The sequence below is a fragment of the Miniopterus schreibersii genome (genome assembly GCF_964146895.1).
Source record: "Miniopterus schreibersii genome assembly, chromosome: 1".
NCBI classification, from domain to species: Eukaryota; Metazoa; Chordata; class Mammalia; order Chiroptera; family Miniopteridae; genus Miniopterus; species Miniopterus schreibersii.
In genome coordinates, this window is record NC_138101.1 from 171,397,998 (window position 1) to 171,422,961 (window position 24,964).

At 43.7% G+C, this 24,964-nt stretch overlaps 1 protein-coding gene across 5 annotated transcripts in view; it reads left to right on the forward strand.

The window, feature by feature from the left end:
- The window catches only part of DAAM1 (dishevelled associated activator of morphogenesis 1), a 152,645-nt gene that overhangs the window by 95,569 nt on the left and 32,112 nt on the right, over positions 1–24,964 (forward strand). For all 5 annotated transcript variants that reach the window (XM_081120013.1, XM_081120014.1, XM_081120016.1 and 2 more), the window contains 12 exons: positions 4,786–4,857; positions 10,013–10,107; positions 12,255–12,588; positions 13,199–13,309; positions 13,431–13,534; positions 13,814–13,880; positions 14,111–14,228; positions 14,647–14,785; positions 15,077–15,135; positions 18,221–18,408; positions 18,911–19,210; positions 19,515–19,622. In XM_081120013.1, coding sequence (XP_080976139.1) covers positions 4,786–4,857; positions 10,013–10,107; positions 12,255–12,588; positions 13,199–13,309; positions 13,431–13,534; positions 13,814–13,880; positions 14,111–14,228; positions 14,647–14,785; positions 15,077–15,135; positions 18,221–18,408; positions 18,911–19,210; positions 19,515–19,622 — 1,695 coding nt within the window. The remainder of the gene's footprint in view (positions 1–4,785; positions 4,858–10,012; positions 10,108–12,254; positions 12,589–13,198; positions 13,310–13,430; positions 13,535–13,813; positions 13,881–14,110; positions 14,229–14,646; positions 14,786–15,076; positions 15,136–18,220; positions 18,409–18,910; positions 19,211–19,514; positions 19,623–24,964) is intronic.

Genomic DNA, 24,964 nt, shown 5'->3' on the forward strand with positions numbered 1-24,964 from the left:
TAGGCAGAGGGGAAAGTTAGCAGAAGTGATTAGCAAGGGCTTCCACAAAATGTTTTTCCATCTTCCATCATACCTGCTCTTCGTTTCCTGTTCCTTCGATGCAGTTTCACCCACATTGACTCCTGTTTCCTATCACTCACTTGAGTATAATAGATGCCACACATATCATGTAGACATGCCTAAGAGAATAAAGCCTTCCTGCCTCTTTCTGACTAGAATTCTCTAAAAATTATAGGTAAGAATGAATTTATTTATTAGTATATGGGGGTGGGCCCATGGAATCCAGAATAGTAATGACAAATTAATGCAATGTGTTGACCATTTTGAATGTTACCAAGGGATAGAATTTCTTGATCCTAGAAATGATCACAGTTAACATGTTTTCTAATAGTATTTTCTTGACAAATGGAACAGGTTTTTATTATTATTTAGTTGCCTTTATTCTGTACTGCAGATTCTCAGAATGAAATTTACTTCATACTATCATATCAAAATAATACCTTTCTGCTGTTGAAATTTATTTGGTTAAACCTTAAAATGTCCCTACTATTTGGGGCTGATAGTACTCTTATACACTGCTGGAGGCTTGTTACCAATCCAGGCAGGGAACCTCATCAGAATATAACAGAGCACATGGAGACTTATAGTTTTAGCTGGCCAAGTGCTTGTTGCTTCAGTCTGTGATTTGTGGTCTTGTGAACAACCCCAGAGCATGTCCTTTACCATCAACTGACCTTCGCATAGCCTATTTTGGGCCTTACGAAGAGCATCTTACACTGAAGAAAAACTCTACCAGTTCTTACATGTTATTACTTGGGAAATGATCCTATTAAAAGTTTGTCCTGTGTTAATTTCAAAAGCTGTTATTTTTAAAAACTTAATTTTTAACTGTACTCTGAGTCCCACTTATATTACTGAAAGACTTCAGCTGCTACCAAGAGACTGTTTGCCACACAAATATGTAAGTGGAAATTTAGAAAATTTTAGCATGCTTTGGGTGCATAAATCTTAGCTCAAATCATAGTTTCTTTCTCTGCACAGACAGTTGCTATTAGGATTATAGTGTGTTGTAGAAATAGAAAATCCAGTGAGAGGAAGACAGTTAGAGAAATGTTTTTAAATATTTGCTGTGGGGAGTAGAGGGGTGCCCCAGGGGTGGAGAACAGACACCTCAAATGTTGCAGGGTCCTGACTCAATGCACATTACACAGGACATCAGAAAAAGCAAAGCACTCGTCCCAACAGAACATATAATGCTTTAGAACTTCTGTTTTAATTGTGAAAATAGTGCATGTGTTTGGCAAAATACAAGTTTGGATTGTACAAAAGTTTATAAGTAAAAGACCTATTGCTGTGGAGAGGTGGCCATTGTTAAATTTTATTGTATATATTTCCAGAAATGTTTTGTATAAAGTATACATATTTTTCCTACAGGTAGGAAATAATATTCTGAAGCACTTTTACCTCAATATATTTGGTTGTTTTAAATATCATTACATAGCTCTACTTCATTCTTTATTACTGCTACAAGGTAATTTATTCAACCTTCCCCGTCAGTTTGTTAGCTTTATTATTTGCTAATCCAAACAGCACTACAGTGAGAAAAAAGTCTTTGTAATATAATATATATCTGTGCAAGGCTAAATATGTAATTGTGGGCTAAATTCCTGAAAGCAGACTTACATGATCAAAGGGTGTGTTTTAAATTTGAACAATTACTGTCAAAAATTTACCTCCAAACCGGTTGCTCCAATTTTTCAGCCCTAGTAACAAGGATTTAGAGTGGCCACAGTTAGAGATTCTGGAACAGTTTCATTGTCATCCTAGCTGACCTTCATTTAGCATGTTTTCTGTGTTTTGTTGTTCCCAGTGCTTTTTTTACTTGTGTTAACTTTTTAAATCCTCCCAATGACCCTATGAGGTAGGCACCCATTTTACAGATAAGGAAACTGAAACTAGGTCACATAGAGAGGTTACTTATCTTGCCTGCCTGTCAGTCACCCAAGGTAGTGAGTGACTGAGGATTCAAATGCATGTCGTTGGTGGTGACAGAAGTGGCCATGTTTGAGTTTCTTATAGTGAAGTGGTTTAGAGAGGCCAGCTTTGCACTTAATGTGTACTGCTTGTGATTAATCTGAGGTCTGATCTTAGAGAGAAGTTGCTCTGATTCTTTCCTACTGACTCTGAGATTTCAGCAAGGTGACCTTTGGCAACTCGCCTGTATCCTCTCTTTGCCTCTCGTTTCCTCTTTAGTAAAATGAGTATAATAACACCACCTACCTCAAGGGGCAGGTTAAATGAAGAGCACAGTTCTTAGAAAAGTGTTTGACACATAAGCTATATGTGTGTTGGGTTTTGCTGTTGCTTCCATTATAACTTCCTTTATACAATGTATACAATCTTGTATATTTTCCATTTGTTTCTCTAGAACAAATAAATAGACTTGAGACAGCTCAAAGAATAATAACTGTTAGAGGTGGAGAAACAAGGACCCAAGTGCCTTCCAAGGGATATTGTACACATTGCGCTCCATCAGGAGTTTCTTTCACGGACTTCCTAGGAGGGTGCCCGCCTGGGCATGTCTCAGTGTGCAGTGCTCCTCAGGGGACTCCCAGGGAACCACTGCATTCGGTTCCTTCTGTTCTGTGCCTCTGGAACTGAGGCTCTGGCAGCCATGCAGAGTAGGTAGTTCATTGATGTGAGTTTCAGCTACGGAAGCCACATCTGCAGAAGGACCAGGATCGTGCAGGGAAACCGGAGATGGGTTAATAGAATGAAGAACTCTGAGAATCGCCCCCCAGGAATATAGTGATAATACTTGGTACATTTACAAGAAGTTTTCACATATGTGAGCTCACTTGATTTTCTCAGCGTTGAGGCATGTGAAATAAAAATACGTCTTCCTCTTATTTTGACTACCGTATCTAGGTCTCCTCTTAATTTGTTTACATTATTAAAGCATTTTCAAAGTGTAGCGATTTCTCTCTATATATTAACCTTCAGTTTCTAAAGTGATTTCTGTTCCATAGCCATGACTATTAAGCTGTATTACAACAGACAGGTTCTCCTGGGACCCCAAACATGGGGTGTGATTTTGTTGTAGTTTTGGAAATTTGCCCTAGTTTGGGGGAATAAAAGATCTGGCACCTTCTATTTCATTTTATAGGTTCAAATACCATTGGATACCATTGTGGGTTTTGGCTTGTTGAAAACATTGGTAACAGTGGGGTTTTGCTAACTTTGCTCCCTTTTAAGAGGAGAGAAGGGCTCAGCCTTTACACTACCATTTAGCTAGTTTATTAACACATTAAATAATATTCAAGGCCTCTTCTAAAAACTCATCAGATTTCCTAAGCTTTTTAAAACCATGGAAGTGTAATCCAGCCCAACTTCAAAGCTGCTGCTGAAGCCTTTTTCCCCATCATCTGGCTTGTTCAGTCTCCAAATAAAATTCATGCAACTGCCCAAGTTCAGATATCAGTTACTGCCAGCTTCTAAGGCACTGTAACCAATAGTTACTTTGCCCCCTTTTTGTGACTACTTAAAGAATAGTTTTGAAATTACGTCTCTTTTATCTTACCCAAGTAGACCTGACTAGAAAGATTGTTTACAGAAAGTGGGGTTTTGTGTTTTGTTTTTAAGGGAAAGTATAGGACTGAAATTAAAAGCCCCACCTTGAAACTCTGTTCTGAGGATTGGGATTCCAGCACCAATAAATAGATAGTAACTCCTTTCATTGTCTGATAGCAGTTAGGAGGACCTGGTCTAGTATCTTCTGCAAGGGGGTCACTTGTACTAAGCTGCTCTCTGAATGTGAAGCTAGAGAATAGCTGAATTTTCTTCTTCGAGTCTGTTTGCTCACAATTGACTTGCAGCATATAGGTTTGCAAACATGCACCGAGATCCCCAACCACAATGCCATCTTCTGACCCACTTGATGCTCCAGTGGGGCTGCCTGATTCACTTATTTATTTATTTTGAAGGTGTGGGCTCAGTCTGGCACAGACCTCCCATCCATGGAATCCCTGGGGGCCCTGGTGCTGGCTTCAGGTCACTCTGGTTTGTAAGACAAGACTGGCTGGAGCCGTTTAGGAATAAGTTCCCAAATCCCTTGGGTGTCGGTTCTCTTCAGCTCAGACGCATTGCATTTTCTGTCCAAACTCACAATCCGTCATGGCCTGAGGGCTGGGCCTAGGACTAAAGTGTGTTCATTTATTACCTTCCGTTCAGTGTCAGGCTTTATTCTCTGCCCTCATCTGAAGCAGCACCTAGTTTTGGTCACATTAAATGAAACCCTCCTTCAGAATTTTTACTGTCTGCTCTGGAGTCTGAATAAACTAACTGAAAAAGTCTAGTTAACAGCTAGCTAAATCCTGTGGTCATTTTTTAAGACAACTTTTCCTCTCTTGTGGATTTCATACAGACGAATAGTCCAGCAGTACTGTCCTCAGTGTGACACAGGACTTAGGGGTCCTTTGTCCTTGCAGCAAACACAGTGCCCTGCCCAATGTTATCGTGCCCCTGAAGAAAAACAACTTCGCACTATGTGTGGCTAAGTTCCCACTGAAATGACTTCAGCACTCCCTGGAAATTGAATCAGGGAGACCACCCTAGTCAGGTAGACAGCCTGGTGATTGAAAGCCAACATTTACAAATATTTTCTATTTAAGTGCCTTCTGATGGTTTGTGTGGGCCATTGTCTAGATGCTCTGGGAAGTCAGATGTGCTTATGGCCCTTGGGTGTAGACTTCTGGTGGTTTATCACCTTTCTGTTTTTCTCTTCAGGATCAAGAAGAAAACAAGGGAGCCACAAGTTGGCCTGAATTCTACATCGATCAGCTCAATTCCATGGCTGCTGTAGGTATACTTTCTGTTCTCTGACACACGGTTTAAAATGCAAGTCCAGTACAAAGCATACAGTTACACAACAAATTCACTTGAGTAAGAACTACCAAATGTCATTACCTTTCCAAACTCCATTCCAAATGCTCAATCTTGGGGGAAGGGGATGGCGGTGAGGGATTCGGGGGAGGAGTGGTACTTGGCAAAATGATTTTTTCCAATATGTTTTAAATAAAATCAGCACACCTTCAAATATAAGTGAGTTTAATGTTATAAGAGGAAATGTAATCTTAAATCTGGCTTTTGTTCAACTTAAACTTGCAACCGTTCTTAACAGTTATTTGGAGTTTAGTTCCGGCAGCACTGTTCTAAAAGTTAATACCATTTAAAATAGTGCAGTGACGGTCTTCATTGCTCTCCTCCTGTTCTCTTACTGAGAATTTGATTAGTTCCTCGGCTCTTGAGTTTACTGGGCCCCAAGGTACTCTTGCTCATATAAATAACAAAAAAAGAGTCCATGGTATGAGCGGTGTTATGAAAAGGCGTAATAGTAATAACAATACCGAGATGTCCTTGGGAAATCTTTGGTACCTGTATCTTTGGTTCAGTAATTGCTTAAAACGCCTTCTCAGTGTCTGAATACACATTCTGGCCACATGGGTATCTCTGCGATGTCAGCGTTCTGAGCAGCTTGAGGGACACGTGTTGATCCCAGCTGCATATGCCGCGGGAAACAGTTCATCAGCCTCTGAGCCTTAAATCCTCTCTGGGTAACGACAGGAGGTTGTCCCCAGTAGAACGGCCTTTGCCTCAGAGGACACTCACGTTTAAGAGTCGCCCTGTTAGATTCAGCGTTGAGCTTATGCTGTCTCCCGTAATTCTTTCCTCAACCTCTTTCTCGCCTTTCCCAGCGTCCTTACTGAGAATTCGTTTCTTATCACTTAAAGCAAACATTTTGCTGCTGCTGCAAAAGTTAAAAACTGACCAGAATATGTGAATCATTCACACTTTTGCTAAACTTTCGGAGGCCTTGGCTTTTAGTACTTCCTCTTTTCCAGGTTTCTCTGTGAAGGGGCTGCCTCTGCTGTCCCACAGTAAATAACAAACAGCCTGGTGAACGCCAGCAGGGCTGTGTAAATCAGAGAGGCTCTGCCCCACGCGCTCCCAGTCTAAGTGCACAGCAGAAAGCAGCAGAAGATAACCACCAAACCCTGACACGAGGCAGCCCACGCAGTGGCAGCGATGAGAAAAGGGTGACTTCAGCGTTTGTATGAATATATTAGCCGAATGTGAGGCTGTGATGACCACCAGGGACTTTCTGTGCTTCCGCTTAAACCATGATAATTTAGAGCCATTTACATTTCCTGCATGTAAAGGTTATTTTCTGAATTCTTGTTCGTTGCTGTTAGGGAAAAAGCTGCTGGGCCGGCCGTCTCTTTCTAATGAAGGCGGCATTGTTGGGTGCCGGGCAAGGGCAGCCGCCTCTCTGTTAATGGATTCACTTCTGTAAGTGGGGGAGCACTAAGCACTGCGGATTCTTCTTTCTGCATATTTTGGGGCAGTTAGGTTAATTTGTCCTTTCGTGACTTTGTCCACACCTGGCCCGGAGTCGACCTGGCTCCTTTCCTGCTGAGGGTCCACAGTGTGCCAGCGTGTGGAACTCCTTCGGGAGCCTCCTTTCTCCTTCGTCCAGTTCCTTGGGCAGCCCTTGGCTACGTTCACGAGTTGTGGACATTTCAGTTGCGTTTGCTTTCTAGTCCAGAGCCCTTTCCAAGAGAACCTCAAGGCTATTAAATTATCGGTCACTCTGCTGTTATGTGTTGAACACCCAAGAAAGCTTCCTAATGCTCCTTTAAGGACCCAGACAGCGTCTTTCCAGGGTGAAAGGTAAAGGCACGAACGGTTCAGGAACTAACGAGGCCTGGAGCTCCTGCGTGCGGAAAGGAGGAAGGAGGCCTGATGAGCCGGAGCTCGCTGAAGGATCTGGTTTTCTCCCCGCATTTGTTCCACCGCCTCCTCCCATAGCTCTGGCTAGTCTCTCTGATAACTGTATTAGAGAAACTCTGCAACACACAGCAGAAATCCTGAGGCATTGTCCCTGGGGACTGGAAGGCACAGGGTTTGTTCAGATCCTTTCATGGCCTGGCAGCGAGACTGGCTCTTGGCATAGGACATTGTTGAAGGGGCGTTTACCGTTGTCACCATCCTTTGTCTTCAGTGTCAGTCACGACTACTGCTGTTGAGTGTGCATCTTGTGACAAGCAGTGTAACAGGCACTTTACATGTTTTAAAGGCTTACAGGCAACCTATGCTGTAAGTGCTATTTATAGATAAGGAGTCCAAGTGTCAGAGAAAGGTTACCTTGCCCAAGGTCATCTAATGAAGAGGTGATGGAGCTGGAATTTAAACCTATCAGCCTGAGCTCAAAGACCCCTTTCCAATTTGCCTCTCGCTAACTTGGGTTAAAAACCTGTAAAAGAGGCCTGGTAATCCCACCCCACCCCCAACTTTTCTGAGGTGGGGCAGGCATCTGTTTTCTTTAATGGCTTGAGGGTGATAAACAGCCCGGGTCAAGGACTGCAGCACTTACTAGTTTGTGGAACAAGTTCAGTTCCTTACGTAAGCCTCCTAACAAGAGTGCTTTGTTCTTTAGAGGACCCCTGAATGATCTGCTAAAGAGTGAAATACAGAATAGTGAAAGTGCAGCCCAACAGGTTGTAGGAGGACCAGGGCTTTCCTTTGTGATTTCTCCGTGCCCTCTCAGGGTGGAAGGATGTGAGATGGGATTCAGTATGCCCAGCCTGCTGGCTTACTGATTTCACACCAGTGCAATGTCTCAGGCCGGAGCTTGCTTCTAGACTCCCAGCCTGGAAGGACTTCCGTGCCTCGTCTCTGCCTTTCTCTTAGACCTGCATGTTCAGTGTATACTGACTGTAGCAGCTTTGACCAGAAGGTCCTCTGCCAGGCTACCCTTGCCTTCTGCCCACTTCCCATGTGAGCAGGGATTTATTCGGTGCACAGAGGGTGCACGGAGCCTGTCCTGCATGTGCCCACGTGTGTACTGGGTGTTTGGTGGAGCAGCCATCTTCAGAAATGTAGGCATGTCCCCCTTTTCTGTAAAAAGCTGCAAATAAGCCTTCTTCCTAAATGTGAAGCTTGAACACTTGAGACTTTCTATAAGTTACTTCATTTTGAAAAGTCACATTAGAATATTAGATTAGATTCATCTAAATATCCTCAGCTTTCCAAATACAACAAACAATCTTAGATTTAAATCTCGTATCATGTTCAAAAAAGAGCATGTTGTCTTTTGTTTTGAGAGGAAAGTAATGGTCCTTATATTGGGAAGGGAAATTCCAGTTTAATTTTCTTGACTTTTCATAAATCTCCCAACTCTGCTAGGGAGATTTTATTCAATGTAGTCTACTTTTATACAGGCGTCCCACCCTCTTCAAGGTTGTTAAGATAAATATGTGCATCTTCTCTCAGTATTAGTGAGCTGTAATAAAAAATGCGAGTCTTTAATTTGGGGATCGTTTTGTGTGATTAAGCTTAGGAACAAAGAATGATATTCATAAAAGGCTTGATTCTAAGCTGCAGATTCAAAGGGGTTGCTTAGGAGTCTAGAGTTCAGCTGTCCCACAGGAGATTAAACGTACTTGGCTGGATTTGTGCTCAGTTTTCCAGGGGATGGGTCGCACAGAGCTGTGAAGGAATTCACTGACTATTTCTGCACACAGCTTCTTCCCTGGCCATCCTCTGGTGACAGCTGTCCAGGCGCATCACCAGCAGGAGGACAGCTTTAGCAGAAACAATAGCAGTTTAAAAAACAAGACTTGACTGGTTTTTATTTCAGTTGCCATAAATGATACTGATACATTGTTTGCTTTGGGCTTGACCCTCCAAATTGTGAAGTCAAAGTTAGGCTGTAATTAACATCTAGTTACTTAATGCTGATATTGTTAACTTGAAAAAAATTAAGTCCCCCCTTGATGATTTGTGGTCCTGAAAGAAAGGGAGAGACTGGATCATTGGGACACCTTGGATACGAGCCAAACTTTTTTTCTTCAATACCCCAATCTGTTCCCCCACCATGCATTTTATCAGTATTGGTAACAGATAAAAAGACTGAGACTAGACAAGCCCATGTTCAGAGTAGGATGAAGGCAAGGGACCAGTGGTTCCATGGGTAGAGGCACCTGGGGCCAGAAGACTTGGGAGACTTTTTGTATAACTAAGTGATCATGGGGTGAAAGGAACGGAAAATACTTTTTAACAGATCTGAGCTTTACTAGCATTCGTGCCTTAATAATACCAACTGAGATCTGCTTCCTTAGAGTCTCGTTCTTCAGAGTGAGGCCCACAGACCTGCAGTGTCTGCATTACACGGGAACTAGTCAGAAATGCAGCACCTCAGGCTTCACCCCAGACCCACCAAGTCAGAACCTGCATTTCAACAAGACTCCACGTGGTTCATATACACGCCAGAGTTTGAGAAGCAGTGCTCTAGCAGATCCCTGGGTAGGCAGAGTGTACGCACACACGCGCGCGCGTATACACACACACACACACACACACACACCCCTCCATGTCCTGATTCCCAAATGATGTTGAGTCATTCCTAAAACAAGCATTTCCTCTGAAGGAACTGTCCATCTTAGTATCAAGTCCAATTTAATTCTTCCTTTTGAAAAATAATGTGGTGGAACAAAGCATGTAAAAGACTAACTTTGCGTCTGAGGGATGGGAGAGGTGGGGTGGGAGGACCGCCGCCCACATCAGTGTGGTGCCGTGATAATGTCACCAACTTTAATTGCCCGGATGTTGTCATTAACTACAGGCCCACTCTTCTTTCTATCAAATATAAATAGTAATATCTCCATCAGAGTGTGGTTATGGGATAGTTATACAAACATTTGGACAACTTAATCTCTACTAAGATTTCTAAACATTTCCCTAAAGCTTTATTTACAATTTGAAAGAACTAACTTTTAGTAGAGATACATTTGTGGAATTCTTGGTGCGTTTTGGCTTGCCGTAAATCTTAGCTACAGATTTATTATTCATTCGTATTAAAAGTGATAGTAGCATGTAATCTGTGGGTTCGTCTTGCTTGTACTGTAATTAAAATACAGAATGGGATGAGGTAACTTCTGTTTTCCTCGCGTAGAGAAAGTCCCTGCTGGCGCTGGAGAGGGAGGAGGAGGAAGAGAGGAGTAAGACCATAGAAAGCTTGAAGACGGCGCTGAGGACCAAGCCCATGAGGTGACGTCTCCTGGTGCTGCGGCTGCCCCCTGCCCTCCCCTCCCCCTTCCCCTCCTCTCCCCCCTCCCCTCCCCTGCCCTCCCCTCCCCTCCTCCCCACTCCCCCTCCCCCCTCTCCCCTCCCTCCCCTCCCCTCCCCTCCCCTCCCCTCCCCTCCCCTCCCCTCCCCTCCCCTCCCCTCCCCTCTCCCCTCCCCTCCCTTCCCCTCCTCTCCTCTTTCTCTTCTCCTTCTCTGCTCTCGGCTGTCCCTTCCTCCTCTCTTCTTTTTGCTTTTTTTCCTGCAATAGCCAAACTTTTGAGGAAGTCGTAAATTAAAAGCATGCACTTGAACCATGGATGAAATACTTTAATCACTGAACGTTCAATAAATTGATCTTCTTCAACTAAAGGTATGCAAGCAGCCATTAAAATGGCTAAAATATAAAAAAAGACAGACTAACAAGTGTTTGTGTGAAGGTGGAGAAATCGCCGCCCTCGTTAGCTGCCGGCGTGAATGAAAAGTGGCGCGGCCACGTTGGAAAACAGTCGGGCAGTTTCTCAGAGTGTTAAGCATTGTGTTGCCACGTGACCCAACGGTTCTACTCGATGGATAGCCAAGGACAATGAAAAAGCATCCTCCAAAAAAACATGTAGGCAGATGCTCATATCAGCATTATTTATTATAGCAAAAAAGTAGAAACGACCCAAATTCTATCAACTGATGAATAGATAAGTAAAATATGACATATCCATGCAATGGATTATTCAGCCATAAAATAGAATGGAGTTCTGATACACCCGACAGTGTGGATGGGCCTTGAAAATATTTGCACATAGTGGAAGAAGCCAGGCACAAAGGACCGTGTGTTGTATGATTCCATTTATAGGAAATATCCAGAAAAGGCCAGTCCACAGAGACAGAAGGAATAGTGGTTGCCGGGGTTTGGGGGATGATTACATTGATAAAGTGCTCTGAAATCACATCGTGGCAACGGTTGCACAACTCTGTGAATATATTAAAAATCACAAAATTGTACATTTGAAAGTGTGAATTTTATGGCATTTGAGTTTTATCTCAGAAACACTTAATAAAAAGAGGATGGGTAATCGCTTCCACTGCGTGCCTCCAGCACCCTCATTCTCCGTTAGTGCCTCCGAGGTTTGCTGGGGTGTTGGGCTCATCGGTGCACCTCATTAGCACCAGTGCTGTGAATGAGGCCAACTGGTTTAACCAGCTTGGCTATATCTGGGTCGTGTTTGGGTGAAAAGGCTGGAAAATAAAAATTTACTTCCTTTATTTGACTATAAAATGCTAAGAAAAGACCTACTGGTTCATCAAAATCTTAGGTAGTTGTGTGACAGAGGTTTTCTAGCCTATCCTAACCAGCTCAGTGTTTCCCTCTGGGTGTGTTCTGCATTCTCAGATGTCAGTGGGGGTCCAAGACTCAATAAGTTTGGAAATTTCTGGGGTAGTCAGATAAACAGGTTATGTTACTTCTGAACTTTTCAGAGGCTTAACATGCAGATGTACATTGTGAATTATTCCTGTTCATTGACTTTACAGTAAATAAGTACCATAAATATCAATAAAATTAATATTGCTTTTATTGATAAAGTACTACTTTTATTTATTTTATATACTTGGATTCCATGTAGCATGCCACACAAAACAAGGGTTTTGCAGCAAAACCTTAGGGATACAGATTATCATTTGTTTAATAAGCAAATACCCTGGGTTTAAGGGTTCTCTTTGACTTTCACTGATATGAGGCCTGAGTCAGTGGTCAGCACGTGAAAGTGCAAGGGGGCTGGGTGCTACAAGAACCCAGGTCGGCAGGTGGCTTAACCTAAGGCAGATATTCTGAGTGCTTTCTTGTTCCTGATGTTCTGTGGTTATATGATCTGTTAATTGGTTCTTTGTGTCAGTTGAGATCTGTTTACCTCAAATGGAGATTTTTTTTTCACACTCCTGGTTAGACCTGACCATTGGGTCTGTGCTGAGGAAGAGGCCAGAATTAAGAAGACTTCATCAGTGTAAGCCTTTTGGTACCTTAGGAACTGCATCTTCTTGCTTTCTCCTGCTCCCCACCCACTGAACTTTTCTGTTAAGGGCCATTGCAAGATTCCAAAGAGATGTAAGTCTAATACATTTCAACCTCCTCCCGACAGGTTTGTGACCAGATTCATCGACTTGGATGGCCTGTCATGTATTCTCAACTTTCTAAAGACCATGGACTACGAGACCTCAGAGTCTCGCATACATACCTCTCTGATCGGATGTATAAAAGCGCTAATGAACAACTCTCAAGGTCGGGCTCATGTCCTGGCTCATTCTGAGAGTATTAATGTAATTGCTCAGAGTCTGAGCACAGAGAACATTAAAACGAAGGTGGCTGTGCTGGAAATCTTGGGCGCCGTGTGCCTGGTTCCCGGGGGCCACAAGAAGGTTCTGCAGGCCATGCTGCACTACCAGAAGTATGCCAGCGAAAGAACCCGCTTTCAGGTGGGTGTGCTCCCCTCCACCTCTGCACTCACCCCTCTCACAGGCCCTTTCCCGGCACAGGGGGAACATGACTTGAGATTTCCCTTGGTGGTGGTTACTCACACCATGACATCGAGCATTTCTTTCCCCTTAGGTTTTAGGACCAAAGAGTAGAGTATCCTTTCTGTAGCTGATCAGTCTGGGATTTTGGATTTACCGAACTTAAAAATGTGGCCCTGCTTCCTACACACTATAGAGCGAGCACACATCTTTTGAATCCACTAAATGAGGTGTTCCCTGAAAATTTTACAGGTTGTCACTCTTGATTTAGGATCAGTATAAACAGTGAGATTATGTTACCATATTTATACTCACATATAAACAGCAAGCAGAGTTAATGGAGCACAGTCTTTTGTACTTTGTATACACATACATATGAATGTATATGATATTAAGAATTTTGAAAGAATTTTCAGGCCTAACCTTTAAAAAGTGGCTTTCTATGTATCAGTGTAATTCTGACTAAGCACAAAATTTTTAAAATTAACTTCTGAATATAGAAAAATTAACAAAATGAGTGGAAGGTTAGTAATGATTCAGTCTTTTGTTTTTATATTTGTATCCTTGGCAGACGTTAATTAATGACTTAGATAAAAGCACAGGGCGGTATCGGGATGAAGTGAGCCTCAAGACTGCCATCATGTCCTTCATCAATGCGGTGCTGAGCCAGGGCGCGGGCGTGGTAAGAACCTTCTGCACCACAGTGTAAAACATCCATTATTAAAGAATATTTTTTTGAAAAGATTACTGCATATGCGGTCTAAAAAGCATAAATATGTGTTTTATCACCCTTTCACTTTCAGGAGAGTTTGGACTTTAGACTTCATCTTCGCTATGAGTTTTTGATGTTAGGAATTCAGCCTGTCATCGATAAACTAAGGGAACACGAAAATTCCACGTTAGACAGGTAAGCCAGGCTGCGACCCGCAGTGCACGCTCTCCCTGGGGTGCAGGCCGCTCCGTGAGCTGTCTGCAGCCCTTGTGTCACACGGTCCTCACACCAGAGCGTTTATTAGGCTAACGGGGTCCCTTGTTAAGACTTTCTTGAGGAAAGAAGCAGCACGCAGTGTGGAGAAGTTGGTGTGGATTTTAGCGTTAGCCCTGAATCCATTCTCTAGACCTGATTCCCATGTGCCTGTTTGTGGGGCGTTCTACTTTCAGTTGCTTCTCTTTAATTGTCTTTCAGGCATTTAGACTTCTTTGAAATGCTCCGCAATGAAGATGAACTAGAATTTGCCAAAAGATTTGAACTGGTACGTCTGCTTACAGTTACTGTGGCTTGGCCCATCAGCTCGCAGCGCTTCCCATCGTGGTGCGTGTCGTAGTCGACACGGAGCAGGGTGAGCTCAGAGCAGCCTCAGAGCTCTGTTTGGCTCCCTGAGCGGCGGGATGAGCTGCAGTTTGCCTGGGGTTTGCTTACCTTGCCTTGTGGGAATTGAGGAACTTGGCTGTTTGACTTAGATTTCCTCTGCGTGTGAAACAGGTTCACATAGACACAAAAAGTGCGACGCAGATGTTTGAGCTCACCAGGAAGAGGCTGACCCACAGTGAAGCATATCCTCACTTCATGTCCATCCTGCACCACTGCCTCCAGATGCCTTGTGAGTGTTTGTGACAGTTATCTTTCAGTGCTCGGCCATCGTCCGAAGGGCTGTGTCTTCCCGACAGTGCTGATTAGGTTGGGTGCACACTGGGGACTCAGACCTTGGTTTTGTGACAGCCCAGTGTGTCTCCACACAGCCTGTGGGGTGTCGTGAAGTTCTCAAAATGAAATTAATTGTAACTTACTTCGATTTTAAAAATAAATGTATGCCTTACAGCAAAGGGGTAGAAAGTTCCTCTCAATCAAATAAATGGTCATCGCAGATCTGAATTCCAGAAACTTTGGGAAGCGTAGGTCCAGACGTAAACATCTCTCTGGTTCTGTGGCTGGGCCTTCGGGTGACCACTGTTGAGAAAAAGATTCATTCTAGTTGAAAAATAACCTGAAGTATTTTCCACCACTATTTTCTTTTTTAGACAAGAGAAGTGGTAACACCGTTCAGTACTGGCTGCTACTAGATAGAATTATACAGCAAATAGTTATCCAGAATGACAAAGGACAGGACCCGGACTCCACGCCTTTGGAAAACTTTAATATTAAGAATGTTGTACGGATGTAAGTTTCTTCTTATTTTACTGTCTGTAAGATAATAGTGACAGTTAAGTAAGACACTTATTTTAATCCTACTTTAAAATAGCAGCTGGGAGAACTGAAATGTTTTAGAGGTCAAATATGAATTCTTTTATATAGGCATGTATTATATCTAAGTCTCAGCTGGATTGAGATGGGTTTCAGGCATGCTGAAGGTTTTCTCTGCAGTAGACTATTTTTGTAGCTAGAGAGCATGTATTTAGCAGTGGGCCTTTTATGTTTTTTGTAATGAATGCTACTTTAACTATTACACAGGTTGGTTAATGAAAATGAAGTTAAGCAGTGGAAAGAACAAGCAGAAAAAATGAGAAAAGGTAAGTGATGAGACCCTGGCAAGAAAAGAGACCATGTTATCGGTTATCAGGCAACTAACTATCCTTTCTGTATATTTCAGAAATTTACATTGATACATCTTACTGACTTTAGTGCCTAGCCTTTCTTTTTCATGTCTTATGGGTATTTTGTACTTTTTTTTCTTGAATTAAGCTATTTTAGTTGTCATGCTAATTCCCAAATTGTATCCTTTTACTATAACCATATACATTTTTTGGTAAATTTGAAATATTTGCTGTTCAGTATTTGTTAATTCAAATTTTCTTGACTACGGTTCCCAACCCATCCCCCACTGCATAGCTGGTCCTTAAAGCACACTGGGCTTTAAGAAATGCACTAAGGAACACCAGGGATTACCCCGAATTTGAAAAGAGAAACAGAGGGCACTTGATTTCTGCAGCCCAATTCTCCACATGACCTTAATTTGGTACCAGTTGTAAAAAGAGAAATCATGCAGCGGATCACTAACCATTGTAGATACATGTTATGAAACATTAGCAGGCCAGCTATTACTGCGTATTTGGATATGTCTTTGATATCAACACTGAGTATTGAATGACAGGAGGGTCATTTGTGCCCATCACTGTGCAGCCGCTCAGAATGGATATAACTTTCTCCCCTCCTTTAACATATTAGCAAATAAAAGTCGGCCCCGTGAGAAAGCAGTCATACTCCCAGCCGCTGTCAATTGTCTTCCTGTTCCTTGTCCGAGTTACTCGGTGACAGCCCCTGAAATACAAGGGCACTCACCCCTGTCGTTAGTGTTGGAAAGAAGATCCAAGAGATGCTGAAGCATTTCCTTCCCTCTTGTCACATCTGTGCTTTTCCACTGAGCAGAAGGGCAGGGCCACCACTGACACAGGAAAATACCAAATGTGAAGCACTGTGACATTCCAAGTTCCTCATATGAATTCAGATTGCTCTCAAAAAAATAAAGGTTGCCCATTTGTTTTTATAAATAAATTCTAGGAACTCGTATAGAAAAAAAACAATAGAACACTGACTAAAAGTTAGGGCCAAGAGAAATGATACCAAAGAGAACATGGCCACTGAGTGGTATTTTAAGGATACACCCTCAGGGCGGGGACTCAGGTGTGCGAGTTGAGGAGAGAACTCAGGCATGAGCTTTGGAGTCCTTCAGTCGCTCACTCGGTGGATGCTCATCGCGTGCCTGTGTGTGTCAGGCATTGTGCTGGGCTCTGGCTCTGAGCCTCAGCTCTGCCCCTGATCGTGTGGGTCCTGTTCTCTTCTCCTCCAGTCTCCTTCTCTGAAAAATGAAGGTTAAACCTAAATCAAAGCGTTGTTGTGGAGACTGAAGGACAGAAGGAATATGAGGACGGTAGCATAGTGTCTGGCACGTGCTAGTTGCGCAATAAATGATAGAACTTTTGTAGGATTTCAGTGGCTGTGGTGGTACAAGAGAAGATGGCCACAGTCAGTAGGAGGAACAGGATCTTTTAAAGTGAGGTCAAAGACAGGTGAAAGGAGACATAGTAGATAAAATTAATTATTTTCTGGGAGCTTCAAGTAGCAAAGTTGTATTAAAGAGGGCACTGCTGATGAGTCAGAGAGTGGAGGCTGCGAGGAGACGGGAAGTTCTGTGGCCCTGAAAGGTGGAGAGTATCTGGGGAGAATTCTCTTTCGTGCAGCACACCCAGCGAGTGCTGAATAAAAGCTTAGCAAATGGATGATAAATGGGTGCCGTTCGTGGAGAGAATCCTGTAGGCTGGCGCTTCCCAAGCCTGGCATTACCTCAGAATCACCTCAGGAGCATTTGAAAACCACAGATCCCCACGCCTGCCCCAGCCTACAGAAAAGACTTCCTGGGATGGGCCTGGGGGTCCTGAGATGTTGCTCTCGCAGGCGGTTCTGAGGCAAGGCCACATTTGTCAGAGGCTAATGACTGGTGATGGAGAGTCAGGTCTTCACAGCTGTCAGAGTAGAAGGGAAATAGGAGACAGTGAGGGGGTTTTCAGATGTGTCTGACTGCAGGAAATGGTAGAAGTGGTAGGCGTGAGTTAGCAGTTCCTTCACTCCAAGGCTGGTCAGTCCAAGGGTTTGGGTGTCTTGAACCCTTCTCTGCACACTCTGATTTTGGAGGACCGTAAGAGACAGAGGAAGCAAAATTTTAAACGTGTTATCAAATTCAGACATAGACACCAGCTCTGCATAGCTCTGCCCCAGCAGGTTATATCTCTAGCGGGTTTACTGATATAAAAAGAATAGGAACTGGGGCCACGTATTTGAAATGAAGATCTGCAGCCTAAACTTCACTGGTCTTCTTTCCCAAAGCTCATCCCTCCTGTTAGTGCTGGAGCCGGCAGGCGTGTTGGCCGTGTAAGTCAGCACCAGTGCTCAGCTACAGCAGGACTGGGGACGCAGTGAACTACAGATGAGAGTTAGTATCTTCCTCCCCTTAGAGCGGTGAGCCTCGTGTTCGGCCAGTACTACTGCCCTAAAGATATTCAGTGCTGAGAGGACAACGTTTGCTTTCACAAATTTTAAGAATTGTTTGCCAGAAGCATAAAATTCTTCTCGTCCAAGGAGCCTCCTGAGAGCAAGGGGAGAAATGACTGCCTCGGGACAAACGCTGTCCAGCCGCAGCGTTGCCTCACACGCAAGGTCCTCCCTCCCAGCCCCTCTGCTAGTCGGACACAAGCCAGGAAACCTAGCCAAGGAGCCCGGGCCTCTCTCCTTCTCATCTCCAGTTGGTGGAAAGAGGTCCTTTTAATACTCATTCTCCCTAGTGTGGGTGCAGGGCTGTTTCTACGACAGGAGCCTGATGAAGCACCAGACTCCTCCACACCGTTCTCCTCCACAGGAGCTGGGACTCTAGGGCCTCTTCTCCCATCTTTTACAAAATGTTGTAGTTAATGGAGTTGTTCATCTGAAGCCCCCTCCAAGGACGAGCACCACTGAGCCCATGAGTCGCTCCCCTTGATGGAGAAGTGGAATAATATTTACCTAATAAAGAGCTTCCCGATCCTCAGTCAGTTTTCTTTCTTGAGGAAACGCTTCGGCTTTGAAGAGTCCCTTGTTTTCATGTCTGATTGTTTTCCTGTGCAGAGCACAATGAGCTACAACAGAAATTGGAAAAGAAAGAGAGAGAATGTGACGCCAAGACCCAAGAGAAGGAGGAGATGATGCAGACCTTAAATAAAATGAAAGAAAAACTTGAAAAGGAGACCACTGAGCATAAGCAAGTCAAGCAGCAGGTGGCGGATCTCACGGCCCAGCTCCACGAGCTCAGCAGGGTGAGGCCCGGGGCAGCGGCTCCCGCCCTCCCTCGTCCTGCCCCTCAGCCCCGAGCAGACAGCTCCTGGCTGGGGAAGAAAGCCTGAGCCATCTCCTGACTTATCACCTGCTTGTGAGACTGGCTCCCTCTGCTATAGCATTGGTTGGGCAGCAGAGGCGGTTTGGGGGGGTGTTTGTAAATACAGATCCTCTAGTAGGAGCAGGGGAAATCACATCAGCCTTGTAAAATGAAAACTGATTTCATGAAAACCAAATTGGACAATAGTTCGAGACATGAGAGACATGTGAACACTGTACAGGCACCAGAGTGCCAGATACAAAGGGCCGGCCCGGTAGAGTCCACCAAGGCCTAGAAGGTCCGTTTGATTTACTGCCTCCTAACACCCACATTCCCAGAGGGGTGAATATCTCTGTAATTTTAGGCAGTGTCAGACTCTCAAAATCATCCAGTGAATCTACCTCTTCCATTGATCTTCTCTTTTCCTATTTTTGTCATTGCAGAGGGCCGTCTGTGCTTCAGTCCCAGGTGGACCCTCGCCTGGGGCCCCAGGGGGCCCCTTTCCTTCCTCTGTGCCAGGGTCCCTCCTTCCTCCCCCACCGCCCCCACCTCTACCAGGAGGATTGCTCCCTCCGCCACCTCCTCCTCTTCCTCCTGGTGGTCCTCCTCCTCCCCCAGGGCCTCCTCCCTTGGGGGGAATCATGCCACCTCCTGGTGCTCCGCTGGGCCTGGCACTAAAGAAGAAAAACATTCCTCAGCCCACCAACGCCCTGAAATCCTTCAACTGGTCCAAGCTGCCTGAGGTAAGCCCATTGTTCCACTCCCTCTCTAATGGGGGGCATTAGCAGCTCACGGTGCTATCCCAGAAGGGGATGCAGCCCTGGCTGTTAAGTGATTTCATTTTCTAGTATGGACTCGGGTTCTCACCAGCTCATATATTTAAGTGATAAAGCTTCTGAAATAAATGACATGTTGTTGGAAGCCAGCTCACTTCGAGCATCTGGTAGGATGAAAAATTGGGGACAGCAGCATTTTAAAATATAACCACGTCTGTTCTTTTTTGTGTATAACTATAAACCCTAGTGCTTATTAACTTAATGTTTGCAGAACAAGCTGGAAGGAACAGTTTGGACTGAAATTGATGATACAAAGGTCTTCAAAATTCTAGATCTTGAAGACCTGGAACGAACTTTCTCTGCCTACCAAAGACAGCAGGTAAGAGCACGTGCTCTCCAGATGCCACAGAAGGAAAAAACATGTCCTTGTACATGATCCCTGGGCCACCTGCCATAACCACGACATGATAGGCATCTTAGTTCTAGGCTGCTTGGCCTACCCTGCATGTTCCTGCAGAGCAGCATGGTGTATGTGTCCACACGTGTGTGCCTGTCAGAGTGTGCGTGTGAACATGTCAAAGGGAGCTTCACACCCTGGTGTGTGTCCAATACCTTGTCTCCACTGGTGGAAGTTCTATACATTATTATCACTGTGCTTAGTCAAAATAGTGTTTATTTCTGAAGCCATTTTAGTTTACCTGACTGAAAAATATATATATATCAAATGGTTTTCAGAAGTGGACTGCTTTTTTCAAATAGATGGAACCTTTAGACATACGGGGGTTGGTAAATGATTATAATTTGGCAGCTAGCTAGAGCCTAGAGAGAAGTTTTTACTGTGTCATGAACACGCTCGACTCAGAAGTGGGACTGGGAGGCTGAGCAAGCGTTCAGATGACTGTGGTACAACTAGGACCAGGGAAGCTGCTGAAAGTGAGCAGAGCTTTGGTGAGAGCGTGTGATCCAGGGCTTGCGTACGTGGCCAAGCAGCCTGTCTGACGTCTTCAGCCCTGGTCACATCTGCTTGGTACCTCTCACTCCTTGAGAGGGCATCTTAGTAGAGCCTCCTAAGGGTGGACCAGAAGAGGTCACAGCAAGGCAGCTGGGTTCAGAGGTTCAGAAGAACAAGGAAAAGGGGAGCGGGGTCCCAAACAGTCTGTCAGGGACCTGGGAGGGACACACGGATCCGCGCATCTGCACAGGGGCTTCCCTTGGGCTTTGCTGGGAGTTACTCCCAAATGACTCATGCCCAGAGTGGGGCATCCTCAGACGGGCAGCACACTTCCTAGTCTGTCTGCTCAGGTGTGGCCCGGTTCCTAAGAAACAGTCTCCAAACACAGCTGCTGAGCTCCAAGGGCAATGTCTGAGGCTGGGGAGAAGCACAAGCCGAGGGGTTTTATTTTCAAAATGACCTTTGTTACCTCTGCAGTTGAAAATAAAAAGTGGTATGTCCTTTAGCCAGAACATTTTCTCTTAGAGGAAAGCTGTCTGCAGTGCATTTTAATGCTATTTTAGAAAAGTACAAAAACACAAGTGGTTACCTGTCATGGCCGAATAACCCTAAAACAGGATTAGCTGGGCTGCCCGTAAGCATGAGGCAGACAGTGTCATACACAGCATTACAGGAGAGGGGGACGGGAAGATACAACGTTGTCCAGTAGGAAGCAAGACACTTCACCTTTCAAATAAAGGGTGTGTTTAGAGCCCTCATGCAGCAGGTGCTCCCTGCAGACTCTCCTGATGGGCTGCAAGGGGCCTCTTCTCTCTGCTGTCACAGGAAGGAATTCTCTGGGCTTTGACAGGAAGTCTTAGAACATTTTAGCTGATTTCCTGGTGGATTTAAACAATTTTCATTACATGGCCCACTGATTTCCTACTTCAGTTTCATTCTGGTCCATTCTGGTTGCTGAAGGTGAGAGTTTGGGAAGTAAATTAAAGGAAGGGAAAACAACAGTTATTCCAAATGGTACCATTCAAGTCTGAGCATGTGGGTTGCATTTATTATGAAGGCAGGTGGTTGAAAGACCCAGGTTTACAAGGCTCATAATTAACTGGCTTTCAGCAGAAGGTGCAAAGGATGCTGCCAAAACGCTCTGGGACAGATATGTGGACAGTTCTCAAGAGCCCTGGGAGACAGGGTTGCAGAAAGCCTGGCAATGGGGTAATTGTCTCCTAGCAACCAGCCACTGTTTGAGTAATCAGTAGGCATTGCAGTCAGGCTAGACCAGACCTTTCAGTTGTACTTAACGCTAAGTAGACTGGTAAGTGGAATCATTTGTGACATTCGTAATGGCACTTCCTGGGAGAGATTTCAACACACCTGCTCAGCTTGATTCAAGTATGTTTCTCCTCTTGCTGCAAGAATTTGAGATGAGAACTTTAAAGCCATAAATGTATTTCCTAATGAAGGAAATTTGAGCCACTTAATTGAATTTACTGACTGTCAGAAAGATGAACGCATTCAGTGGGAAGGTGTAGGACAGAATAAAGGAAACAGGGTCCCTGTCATTGAGTGTCCCCTAGTCTCACAACTGATGACAACGTCAAAGATGATGCATTTTCTTTTCAGTCTTGGCAAAGCACCATATAATTATCATCACACTTGAACTGCTTTCTTTCCCACTCCCAGATGAATCCTGGGAACCAATTTTTCCTATGGTATCTCCTTTCTTCCCTCCAGAGGTAAAACAAACAAACAAAAAAACCCTATTCAAACTCTCTGTACTTCAGCCAGTTGTTTGGCCAAGTAAACCCCTCAGAGGGGAAAGGCACACATGCATGCATTATCTGTGTGCAGCAGGAACACTGCACAGGGGAAGATTTTGAAAAAAAATCTGAAATATCACCGAGTAATGACATTTAGGAGAGATTTTATATAAATAGATATACATACACGCAGAGATATGCTCCATTGATTTGAGCAATATCGTGTCACTAAAAACGAATATTTATACTGTCTGCTTTGTATATGAAGTACTTCAAATGATGCAGATGTAGTAAGCTGTAGCACAGGCTACAGTGCAACTTGTATTATAAAAGCAGAGATGGGGGAAATCTTTAAATAACCATAAGATAGAGTAAAAGATCATCTTCAGAATTGATACTGAGTTTTGGTACTGAGTTCCCAGCCTCACCAACCCTGAAGTTTAGCTCTCAAGGAGCTCTTATACTTATTTTTTAATTTAATCTCACACCAGTTCTATGAAGTGAGTATTATTCCTATTTCACAGATAATTAAAAAAGGCTTAGTGTTTTCAGTGTCCGAACAGGTGGCATGGTCAGGTGTACAAGTGGCATAATTCCTAGTTTCATGTTGTCCGTATGCCATGGTTTTATTCATTACGAAGGTCGGCTTTCAGAAAGGGTTTTCTTTAACTGCAGTTTGAAGAGCAAGACCATTCTTACTCAGGATTTTTTTCTGGGTGGATGTCAAAGGTGTGTGGAGCTGATTATGTAAGCTTGAGTGCCACACGAAATGGAATTTAATAGCATGCTCACGTTCCAAAAGTTCATTTGAAAGTCAATTTTTAAAATCTCAAAACCTCTTTTTCTCATTAAAACTATATTATACAGGCCAGCCACAAAAGGCTTATTTTATGATATAAAGTGGCACATTGCATAGTAATACTATTTACGATACAATTAAACACTATTCATCTTGGTTTTGGGAAATTTTATCTTGAGATGTTATAAATTCATTCTCGCTATCCATGCAGTTGGACAGAAGGAAATGAACTTGACGATTACCGTAAGGGAGTCATATCTTTGTAGCAATCAATTAACAGCTCACTGTCTTTTTTCCTCCTCCCTGCTCTTTGCCTGAGGGACACCCCTTCTTTACAGATCCTGTTATCAGTACACAGAATAATATTTCAGAGCCTCTGCCCTGATTTAGGGAATGAAGAGTAACTGCTCTCTCAGGCTCCACAACCTGACCTCTCCTGCCAATATGTAGCACACAGATCATTCTGGGGGTCCCTTTCGGAACATTTAATGGTATCTTCTGATTTTTATAAACGGTCAAAGAATTTCCCTTTTTATTCTTTTTATATTTTTCATTATTCCTTATAGCTCATTTTACATTGAAAATTTATGTGATTTAGGGTATATATTTCAGTAATCTTGGTCCTTAGCTATGGCACATGAACGCCGAAGAGAAAATTGTAAATGATGGTTTTTCTTAAGACTAAAGTATAGGGTAGAGGTTCTATAACTGGACTCCATGGTAAGAGTTAATCAAATGCAGGGTTTATATAAATATTAGTGGGTACATTTTTTCTGGAGAGGGATCCCCAGCTTTTATCAGATTTACAAAGGAACCTCAACCTCAAGATTAAGAACCATTCATGTAAGGGTTATTATTATCCAAGAAGTGTTGAGTCATTACTTTATTGTGGAACCTCATCTATAGGAATCTATCAGCACTAGTTCCTGAAAATGCAAGTGCCAACTTCCTATTTATATCCCAAGCCCAAAGCTCTACACCAGAAATCATCTGGAAAAATCAGACCTCCTGTTAGATGGAGCCGAAGATAAATGATTCTATCATGTTTGGTTCAAGCCAGTTACTGAAGAATTTAAGGTTTCAAAAAAGAATGTTAGCATATTTGAAATAGGCCAGGAAACATTGTCATTCTTATCATGCCCCATTTAATAAACTTTGTGATTTTATTTAAAATATGATGATTAAAGGGCCCTTAAAGAAGGGGAATCGTAAGGCTAACAATTAACCAAACCTCTCCCATGGCATTCCTCATCCTTACCTCTGGAAAGATAAGATGTATCACTTAGCTATCAACTGCTACACGTATTGCTGCTGCCGGTTTAAGGTGGGAGTTCTTGACCAGCTGTTCTTCAGAGAAAAAAGACTTGATCGTCAGCTTGAAAGATGATTTAAGATAGTTCCCAAGTACTGAGCTCCTAACTGTGTGTTGGGAACTGTACAAAGTGCTTTCCATGCATTATCACATTTAATCCTCACACGAATAATCCAGCTGTCGGCCCCATGTTACAGACAGACTGAGCTCCGGTACACACCTAATTATTGAGAGTTGTCCGATTCCATAGCCCACAGCAGGAGAGGTCAGAAACCTCCATTTCCTGATGGTGGGAACTTAAGGAGAGTGGCCAGAGAGCTTAGAAGTTTATATTTCGAAGGCCAGACAGTGAGAGCCAGATCTGAATTCAACTGGCAATTTGTCTCTTTAAGAGAGAAAAGTAGGGTAAGACCTCATGGAGTTCACATCAGCGTAGTTTTTTCTGCCCTTGAAAGGAGAAACTGCTTTTACAGGGAATGAGGTCGAAGGAGTTTCAGAGTAGAAAATGGACAGTTACAACAAGGGCAAAGAAAACTGTGACATCAGAGAAGAAAGGTTTCTCATGCTTATCAATTATTTTTTCAATGCCATTCTAGAAAAGCAGTCCCTTGTCTGGGAGCAGCGGGGAGGGGCATTTTGTTTTCGCTAGAGTGACGTGGAGCAGCTCATCTGTGCACAACCAGCCTTGACGGTGCTGCCAGGACCACTGAGGCCTTAAGGAATTTGCTGAGTACATGTCAGTTGTACAAGCAGTTGGCCCGAAACGGGGCGGGGGGGGTTTGCACACTGAAGCTGTATTCATTTCATCACGGCAAAAATATGCCAAGAAAGCCGTGACTTTCTCATAACGTGTCAATTACTTTTTTCTTCTTCGTTCCAAGTCTTTTCTCTGGACTATTTCAGG